This window comes from Pinus tabuliformis, chromosome 4_1, assembly GCF_031772625.1.
Source record: "Pinus tabuliformis cultivar Carrire ecotype Pingquan chromosome 4_1, CPIR1, whole genome shotgun sequence".
In the NCBI taxonomy this organism is placed as follows: Eukaryota; Viridiplantae; Streptophyta; class Pinopsida; order Pinales; family Pinaceae; genus Pinus; species Pinus tabuliformis.
The window spans coordinates 310,120,076-310,131,186 of record NC_142303.1 but is presented as its reverse complement, the minus strand read 5'-3'; the positions used below and the strand labels follow the sequence as shown (position 1 = coordinate 310,131,186).

Here is an 11,111-nt window from a genome sequence, read left to right as displayed (position 1 = left end):
TAGTGAGTAGGTCAACATACAAAATGTAAGGAAAGATCTTGAAAAGACTCTTGACCTATATTCTTTTGGACAGGTAAAGTTTGAGACTTCTCAAAGGTCAACATTAGGGACAAGTGCCTCAACAGTTGGGACCTCTCAAAGGCACTCACAGCGGACCACTACAACACTTAAAGAGACATCCAAAGGTAAAGAAACATAGACAAACACTCAGGCTACAGAAAAATCAATAATGTCTAAACATATTGAAACTTCTAAGGAGCAGGCCCACGTACACACTCCTCCAACTCAAGTCAATGTGAGAGAACCCCTAATCTTGCAGACTCCTCTGAATGAGGAAAAGAACAAAAAGAGAGACAAGGAAGTAGCTACCCCTACCAGTGGACACTCAGAACAACCTGGTGCTAAAAGGCATAGGCTAAATCCTCTTTCAGAAGAGGAATTTTTTGAAGAGAATACTGATAGTCAAAGAAAAGAAGGTGTAGATAGTCATAAATCTTTCCTAGTAGGTGGGATACCTTCTAGCTCATAGAGACAGGAGTTGGAGAGACAACAAAGTGCTGAAGTATCATATCTTAGACCCCTAGGAAAAGATAACCTGGATATTGAAAAGAAATTTAAAGAAATAAAAGCCAAAAATGAGCCATTGAGGATCCAGGTCTATGATCAGTACTTGAAAATGGCTCCCACTAATCAGAACAGGTTGATGTCAGCCTATGACATCAAAGAAGGAAAAATGCTAATTAGTTTTTTAAAACCTAAAGTGCAACAGCCTCAATCAGCTGCAAATTACCTCATAATGAATTTTGAGGTCATGTCAAATGAAATTCATCCCTTGGACCAGATTGAGTTACACAAACAGATAGGGGAGATGGTCTATACTATAGTGATTGGTAAGGCCATGATGGTCCAAAGACTAGAAAATTCTTTGAATAATACAACCGCCCAATTACAACTAGAGAAAGTCTCCTCACAGGCTAAAGACAACAGGATTAAATATTTAGATGAATTGATCATTGGATTGGGACATGATCCAAAGGATGTGAAGGCTGCAAAAGCCTTAATTAAAAAGAAAGATGAAGACATAGCTACCTTAAAAAAGCAGCTAAAGTTTCCTCCTTCAAGGCATCCACAGACTATTGATATCATACAAAAAAGGTCTGAAGAAGAGCTAATGGACTTAGTCCTAAAGCTTGATGAATAGCTGAAGGAAATTGAAAAAGAACTAGAAAAATCATTAAAGGACAAGCAGGGAGAGTCGACCCCTCAGCCTCCCAATGTGGTTCCAGTAGTTTCCATTGCAATCCCCTCAACACGTGGAACAACTCTGGCACCAAATTTCCCAGTGGTCCCAGCAGAAGTAATTGTAGGAACAACAGCAGGAACAACACAAGCAGGTATTTCAGGTCTAAGCAGAGAAGAATTGATAAAGTCAATCGAGGAGTTGAAGCTCCAAGTTTCAAAGTTACAAAAGGTAAAAGAGAAATTTGTTACCTTAGAAAAGAAATATGATATTTCAAAAATAAATTTTGCAGAAAAGGTGAGAGAAAATAAAGGGTTAGAACAAAAGGTGAAATCATTAGAAAAAGAACTCACATTTGATAAACCCTTGGTAGATATTAGGAAGATTGTTTGGACCAATATCACTCAGTCAATAAATGATGTCTGGCCATCCATACAAATAATTTTTGAGTAGATTGATTTGGTAAAGACAGCTCTTGAAGAGTCCAGAGAACTAAGGAAAAATTAGGAAGGGTGCCTGAGGAAGCTACCACACTAATAAATTTTTTGAATACCAAGAATAAGTATGAGCTTAAAGAACTAGGCATTGGAGACAAAACAGGGACTATTCTAGAAATCAAGAAGGTATTAACTAAAAGGTATCTAATGCAGAATATGCAAGAGGAAATTGATGAGTTTGTGCAGAAATTCGGCATATTGCAGAGTAAAGGACTTCCCAGTCCTTTAGTTATCAATGAAAAATTGATGACACAGATAAACTATGTTGACAACTTGGCTAAGCATGCAAACAACCAAGCCAACTCATCTGCTAGTGCAGCTGCACCAAAAGGCATTACCTATAGGCAGAGTTCTCTTTGACAGTCTAGAGAACCTATTCTATGTGGAGCATGCAATAAAACACCTATTCCAAGTTCAGCATAATTTTTCAAATACACCAAGGCTGATGAGATCCTTAGAAAATGTCAAAGAACTAGAATACCACAAGAAAAATGGTGGACAGATATGATAGAAATTTTGTGATTTACCCTTGGTAAAAAGGTAAATTTCCATTTTTTACCATAGTCAATGATAGTAACATAAGATAAATAAGGATCAAATGGGTAAAGAGTATCAGAGCAGGTCAAATAGGATCAGTAAGAAGATGAAAAGCAGAGAAACTAGCACAGAATTACAAAGAAGACAACAAGATTCCAAATCATAGGACTTGCCTCCAGCACATTCATGAGAATAGGGACAACAAGCCATCAGTTTGCCTCTATCTTCTATCTACGAGACCATCTGTCTCTATTTTCATGTAACATATAGTTCGTCATGCTAGAATATATCTCTCTTTGTTATGAGATATTTTACTGTAAATTTTTTCTATAAATACTCCCTCATTCGGAGTATTAAATGTGGATTCTCAGACATTGCTGTAAAACTGATTACTTTGGAATAAAGTGTTGTTGGACGAATCTTGCATGGCTGGCTAGATGAAGAATTCATACAAAGGACTTTTCACAGGATTCATGTGTCAAACACCGGACAAATAAGTATTTTATATCTCATGTGTTATTGTTTTCTTGTTTATTATATCAATTGTGTTTCATATCTAAATATTAAAATGAAAAAGAATAATTCAGAAAGTGCTTAAGTGCAATTTGTCTTCAATCATTTTTATTCTAAGTGTTTTCCTCTAAACTGTCACAGGCAAGGAATTCTTAATTGCTCCTACTTCTTAGTTTATCATTTGATCATTTCGTAAAAAAATCTTAATTGCTTTTTATCGGTGATCATCCAAGTTGCCTCCTCTTAAAACATGTTGAAGGATTCCTAATTGCCCTTCATCCCCTTTAAGTCCATTCCATCTTTTCAAGTTTCTATTTGCTCCCTGTTTAGCTACCTTGCCCTGTGAAGCCATCCTTTGTTGAAAAACCAAATCCAATTGAGCCATCTTCTTTCATGTCCATTAGCCCAATGGCCTAAAATATTCAGTCCTACCCCTATGCTACTGAATTTCACCACCAAAAAAAATCAAAACCCCCGAGCTTTGATAACTAGCCTAATATCTTCCAAAACAAAGCTAAACCTTAAAGAGACAGCCCTCTCTAGGTACAGATTAGCTAGATTCTGTACCTAAAAGTTTGTTTGTGGTTACCTCAGACCCCTTTCCCTCTTCTTACAACTTATGGGAAAATCTGAGTGATAACATAGTGGCGACTCCACTGGGGATCGAATAGTTTGTTTGTTTGTTATTATTGCTTACTTTATAAAGTACAAACAGAGCCTGAAGTTAGCTAGGTAGCCTTTGAACTGCTCTTTCTCTGCAAGTGCATACTAGAAGAATACTGCTTCAGTCAATCTCCGGTTTAGTTTATGAACTAAACTTTGGTTTCCAAACATTTAACCAGTTCCTCATGTCAAAAAAATCTTTAAGAAAGTTTAAATCCCATATCTAAAGCCTCTTAAAGAAGCCATAGAATTTGTTTGTTAATACCAATTAAAAAAACCATACAACCTAAAAATCTGGCTTCAGAAAGGACTCATTACACTAGAGCAAATCCTGATCCCAATCCACCACAAGTGTTTGAGAATCCTAATCTGATCCCCAGAATTTTTAGGAGACAGGAAAGTCAAGAAAGTTGTGCTAGTTCTAGGCCCACCTATAAATCAACATCCTGTCATATTAGGTGGATTTATCTTGAAGACGAACCCTTTCATGAACATTTTGAAACCTCTCTGTTTAGGACATCTTCTGATTCTGAATTAATTGACCTAATCCCAGATCCATTGTTCATTGAAGAATTACAGCTTGAAGTTATCAATTCACCAATTGATAGACATTTATAGAACTCAATACAATCTAATCTTACCTTTGAAGGAACACCCAATCCCTTTGTACTCACTACTGCCTCTGCAAGTTCATCACCATTTCCTCGTACATCTCAACCTCAAACCACCCCTTCTACCCTTCCATCTACCACTCAGACACCTATCTTTATCCCAACCCTAGCTATTTTTTCATCATTACCTATAGCCATGGCAAGAAGATATGCTCCCTTAGTATTACCAGCCAATTTAGGTGCCATTCCCCAATACTACCAAAGTAAAATCACTCCATTTGATGGTACTGATACCTACACTGCCCAACAACATACCAAAAGGATGAGTGATTATTTTGAAATATATGAAATAGATGCTGATGATGTACGAATGAGAATATTTGTTCAGAGTCTAACTGGGGAAGTTAGAACCTGGTTTAGAGGCCTAGCTGCAAACAGTGTAGACAACCTAGAAACTCTTTATAGACAATTCTTAAACCGATGGGAGAAAAATAAAGATCCTCTTCAAATCTTATCAGAATATGAAAACCTAAAGAGAGGAACACAAGAAACTGTGCAGGATTACTGCACTAGGTTCAACAATGTCTATAATGCCATTCCTCAAAACCTCAAACCTCCTCCTAATTTAGCTTTAATAAAATTCCCTGATGGATTTTATTCTGACATGGCCTTCCAGCTTAGAGAAAGAGCTCCTCGCACTTTAAAATATATGAAAAGTATAACTGTTAGTGTTGAAGCCAACCTGATGTCTAAAAGAGCCAAGGTTAGAAGTGAAAGGAGAATACCATTGAAAGAATAATCCTCACCCTTTGAACAGAAATTAGATGCTATAATTAAATGGATGGATAGGCTAGGAGATAGGGTGGAAACAATTGAAACGAAAGTCCCTTGGGATGGTCAGCCAACCAATACAGGGAGAAATCCCAATTTTAGAAAAATCAAAATCAAAACACTGGCAAGACTGGTCCAGACCAAAACATTAGGCCTCCATTCCAGGAAAATTATGTAGAAGCCTCAAATTTTAATGAACTAGTAGAAGATACATAAATAAATTTAATGGGACTCAATAACAAACGACAATTTTTCTTGACCCAGGAGGATCAAGAGGCTCATATTCTCAAACAATTTCAAACTCAGTTAGGTGAATCACTTGACTTCAGGGAGGGATATGACACAACCAACTATGAAGTGCATAAGAAATATAACTCGAGGAGTAAAATAATTGATGTTCCTGAAGCCAACAAATAGAAAACTGCAAAACATCCCATGAAAGCTAAGACAATCACTACACCTGTACATATTCTTTCTAGATCGGACCCTAATCCCTCTAATCTAATAATTGAAGATGTCTTTGACAATCAACCTAATAACAAATAGCCCTCCACTTCTCCTCCTCCCAAAGGAAATGTGGAAGAACCTCTAGAAGTTGATTTAGGAGAGACTTCAAATCATAACCCCACTCCTGAGAAGGAAAAAAATATAGAAAATACAGAAAACAAAGAGAATCCCAATGTTCGAAACACAAAAGTTCAGACAGAAAAACCTTTCAATCTAGAGACTGAAGTAGGCAAGCTAAAGATTGTTGTTCCATTATCCGAATTAGCTAAACATGATGTCTACCAAACTCAAATCAACAGATCACTTAACATAACTGGAACTAAAGACTCAGTTAATGTTTTTGATGACTAACCAGAATTGATCTTTGGCCCTGAAGTAAATGGAAAACACTTAGAAGGAGGAATTCCTCCTTTCTATGTAAGCTTAAATATACCTGACAAGATTCTTCACAATGCCATGTTTGATTCTGGGGCATCTCACGACCTAATGTCCAAGTCTGTAATGGAAAAACTAGACCTAGATATCACCAGGCCATAAAAAGACCTTTTTTCTTTTGATTCTAGTCAGGTGAGATGTTTAGGATTGATAAAAGACTTATGCGTTTCATTGGTTTAGTACCCTACAAAAACAATTTTAATTGATATAGTGGTAGCAGATATTCCACCAAAATATGGCATGTTATTTTCCAGATCCTATGCTGCAAAGCTTTAAGGATCTCTTCAATTGGACATGTCCTATGCTACTATCTCAGTTTTCGGCCAACCTAAGAAGCTATACATAACTTTGATGAAATATGTAGTAAGCAGTCAGGAAAAACCACAAAATTTCCCCATCTACTAAATACACTCTGATATGGACTCATTGATTCTTTATAATGCTGAAACCAATCGTTCCAATGACTTAGATGTTTTAGCAGCAAAACCAAAAGAAATTAAAAAAGGAAAATCTAGTGTTCAGATTCATGAAATCTCTGAAAACAATGAAATATCAGATACCCAAGGAAAACTAGATGAAAGTGAAAAATCAGATCTCACAGTTAAACAAATTCCAGTCACCCCTGATACCAACTATGAGCATGAAGTTCTTTAGCATTTAGAATTTGATGGCTCAATCAATAAATTAGGAGCAGGAGCTGGAGTTTGGGTGTATACTGTAGAAAATGACCATGTTGAAGGCTACAGGTTAAATTTTAAGTGCACCGATAATATGGCAGAGTATGAAGCTCTCTTGCTGGGTCTCAAACTTGTTAAAAGATTAGGAGCAATTAGAGTATCTATCATAGGAGATTCTGAATTAATCATTAAACAGATCAAAGGGAAATATCTAACTAAGGATCCTAGATTAGGATACTACATAGGAACAGCCATAAAGATTCTTAATACTTTTCTAGAAACTCAACTTGCTAAAATTCCTAGAAAACACAACTTGCAAGCCCACAGCCTGGAAATGTTTGCCAGCACCTGCAAATTACCTTTCGAACCTAATCATCAGTTTACAGCTGAGATTAGACACAGACCAGCTATACCTGATAATCTAAGGAACTGGCAAGTGCTTGATAGTGATGAGCAGATAAATAACTTTTTGACTTTAGATGAAGAGTTTTCTAATAGTCACGTAGATGTTGATACAGTTATTGAATTTAATCAAATAGATGAGGTAGAAACAAGAATTTCTGAAGAGAGTTCAATTCAAATTATTCATCCCACCAAATTCACAGGAAAAGAAGTGCATGACCTTAAACAAATGGATCTTGATCAGATTGTTGAAGGAGAAATAGAAGTCATTGATTTGAAATAAAATCATCTACCTAAAGGATTAACTCCTCTAGAAGACCTCTTTGATTCTAATGACATTCCAAAGAAACCAAAGATGGAACCACTAAAAGCAGATATTGAAGAATATAACTTAGGGACAGAAGAAAATCCAAAAATGATAAAACTATCAAAGTCTTTACCTCCTGACCAGAAGTTAAAATATGTTGAACTCATGAGAGAATTCTAGCATGTTTTTTCCAGGAGTTATGAGGATTTGAAATCATAAGATACCTCTATAATTCAGCATACAATACCTTTGAAAGAAAACCAAAAACCATTCAAATAAAAAATTAGAAGAATCAACCCTGTGCTACTACCATTGATTGAAAAAGAAATTAAACGTATGTATGAAGCAGGGATAACTGCCCCTATTAGATTTTCAAAGTGGTTATCCAATTTAGTACCTAGTAGAAAGAAAACGTAGGTTTTTCTAGAATTTCACTTTTAGATGGGTTCTTAGGATATAACTAGATTTTGGTTCATCCTAATGACCAAGAGAAAACTTATTTTACCACACCAAGGGGCACTTTTATGTACTTCAAAATTCCATTTGGACTCAAAAATGCAGGAGAAACTTTCCAAAGAGCAATGGACATTGCTTTGCCAAAGAGATTCATGATTTTCTTGTTATATATCTGGATGATCTAACTGTTTTTTCTAAATCAAATCAATAGCATTTGGACCATCTCAGACAAGTATTTCTAAAATGCAAAAAATATGGTATCACTTTAAATCCAAAGAAGTCCTTATTTGGTCTAGAGGAAGGTAAACTTTTAGGTCATATTATTTCAAAGGATGGTATTCGAATTGATCCTGCCAGAATAGAAGCTATTTTACAGATACCTCATCCGAGAAATATCAAGGAACTCAAGCTTTCTTAGGAAAGATAATTTTTTTGAGAAGATTCATATCTAACCTAGCTAAACTCATTAGATTACTTAATGATATGTTAAAAAAGGATTCAAGTATCAAATGGACAGTAGAAGCCAAACAAGTATTTGAAGAAATAAAAATGGCTTTAACTAGAACACCAGTCCTAACCAGTCCTCAATTTGATGCAGACTTCATAATCTTTTCATTTGCATCAGAACACACTATAGCAGCTGTTTTATTACAAAAAGATAATCAAGGATGTGAGAAACCCATAGCCTTTTTTAGTAAAGCACTCAAAGTTGCATCATTAAAATACAAAATCATTGAGAAACAATCTTTTTCACTTGTAAAAGCTATTAAAGACTTCAGATTCTATATATTATACTCTCATGCGATAGCCTATGTACCAAATGTAGTTGTCAAGGACATCCTGACTCAAGATGGAATTGAGGGCAAAAGGGGTAAATGGATTGCTACCATCTTAGAATATGATATTGAAATAAAACCTACAAAATTGATAAAAGGACAGGGATTGGCCAAACTCATGGTAGAAACCAATTGTCAAGCCCTGGACATAAATGAACTAGATGACGAACAAGAGATGGTGACTCCACAAATCAGCCAGGCCTTTTTAAACTCACCTTGGTATGTTGATGTAATTTATGTGTTACTAAAATTGCAGGCTCCTCCATTGATATCCATAACAAAGAAAAGGTTTTTAAAAATGAAAGCTTCAAAGTTTTGTATTTTAGATAGTGCTCTCTTTTGGAAAAATCATGAAGGAATTTTATTGAATTGTTTGCTAAAATATGAAGTTGACAAGGCTCTCCAAGAATTTCATGCAGGAGACTGTGGTGGACACCCTTACTCGAAATCAACTGTAGACAAGATCCTAAGGGCTAGATTCTATTGGCCAACCTTGTTCGCTGAAGTGAAGAAATTTGTCACTTCCTGCCATAAATGTCACATTTTTGACGACAAGAGAAAATTGTTACCTTTACCCCTAAAACCAATTTCCACTAAGAAACCCTTCCAACAATGGGGCCTTGACTTCATTGGAGAAATCCATCCACCCTCCTCAGGCCAACACAAATAGATTCTCACTGCCACTGACTATCTTACCAAATGGATAGAGGTCATCACCTCTAGACAGGCCAATGATATAGTGATCATAGGTTTCCTAGAAACCAATATATTGTCGAGATTTGGCTACCCTGATAAAATCATAACTAATAATGCTGCATCTTTCAAATCAAAGAACATGATTAGTTTATGTAACAATTACCACATTACCTTAGGCCATTCCACAGCCTATTACCCTTAAGGGAATGGACTGGCTGAATCTTCCAACAAGAGCCACATTAATATCATTAAAAAACTATTTGAGGAGAACAAGAAAACTTGGCACAAGAAACTGATAAATGCACTATGGGTAGACAGGCTTACAACCAAAAAATCCATTGGCACCAGTCCTTATGAGTTAGTATATGGCATGGAGGTTGTTTTTCCTTCATCATTAGGAGTTCTTGTTATGAAGCTACTCCAAGAAGCTTAGGTGGAACCTAATGATATTCAAATAAGGATAAACCAGACCATCAATTTACAGCTGACCAAAGAGGAGGGGTACCAAATATCCCAACTGTTGTAGGAGAAGCTCAAGAAGATATTCGACAAAAGGACTAAGGCAGATGATTTCTACCTTCGAGATAAAGTGTTAAGATGGGATTCCAGAAGAGAGGACAAGGGGAAACATGGGAAGTTTGACTTCCTACAGAAGGGACCTTATATTATCTATGCCCTACAAGGAAACAATACCCATTTTTTGATAAACTTGGATGGCACAAAAGTAGAAGAAGGGCCAATCAATGGTTGGATGTTGAAACATTACTTTGATCCTACTTATTAATGTTATCTTGATTATTAACTTGTAGATACTATATCCTTTGTACTATCACAGTTTTGATTGGGTAGTAACTTGTTGGAGTTGAAGCTCGAAGAGAAGGCCCTAAGCTTCAGGAGTACCGTTGTCATACATGCAATAAAGCAACAAATAGAAGAAGATTTCATAGTGCAGTCAAAATCATTCAGACGCCATCTGATTTGCTATTCTTGACTTTCCACTAGGAAAAGCCATCCCCAAGTGGAGCCAGTGTTATGCCCCTATACCAATATGTGTCATATATCATGATTGACTTGATGAGCTATGATTATGTTCATAACTTTACTTGTTGCAAAGGTTTTCCATATTTGTAAAAAATCAAAAAATTAAAAAAAAAATGTAAAGGGGGTATACCCTAAAAGAAAAATCAAAGGGTAAAAAGAATAAGAGATGGTCAAAAAAATTAAAGAAAATGAACACCAGGAAAGTGTGCAAATCTAAATGCCATTACTTTTTTATATATGTATAATAAACAATTATGTGCAGTTTGTCACCTATGCCACAATTTATGAAAAGTCAAATAGTTTAAGCTTGGCTAGTTCATATTTCAATTTCATGTTGTAGAAATAGAGAATAAAGATCTGACCAAACAGTGTAATCTTGGAAGACAAGTAGATAGGTAGAGTGAAAAGAGGAGCTCAACAGTTTAATCTAAGCCCTTGGATGTAATAAGTGTAGACGTATATAGGCATTGCCATGTAAAAGAAAAGAAAAGTTTTATAAGGGTTTGCTAGTCTAAGTGCGCCCAAATAAAGAAGTAAAAGTGTTAGGTTAAAGTAGGTAGGGTAGGTAGATGATGGTTGGAGAATTATATGTGATGAATGATGACTCTAAATGTGTTGATTTTTTACTTTCATCACAAGGCAAAGGCACGTATTATATTGAAAACATCTCAAGCAAAGAAAAGTCAAAATAATTAACCCCCCTCATTTTCTTTAAATTTTCACTAATTTCCCCCGACTGTTAAGGTATTTGCTAAATTAGAGGGGCTCAGAGCATTTCTCTGACTTCTGGAAGGACCAAACCCTCAGCCCAACAAGTTATAAAACCTAAGTACTTAAAACCATTCATAAATCATTCATTCCC

The 11,111-nt window shown here is 35.8% G+C and overlaps 1 protein-coding gene across 1 annotated transcript in view; it reads right to left on the bottom strand.

The window, feature by feature from the left end:
• Nucleotides 1-1,263: 1,263 nt before the first annotated feature.
• Nucleotides 1,264-11,111, bottom strand: part of LOC149175524 (protein LURP-one-related 5-like) — a 31,916-nt gene continuing 22,068 nt past the window's right edge. The window contains exon 4 of the mRNA XM_089421156.1: nucleotides 1,264-1,405. Coding sequence (XP_089277282.1) covers nucleotides 1,264-1,405 — 142 coding nt within the window. The remainder of the gene's footprint in view (nucleotides 1,406-11,111) is intronic.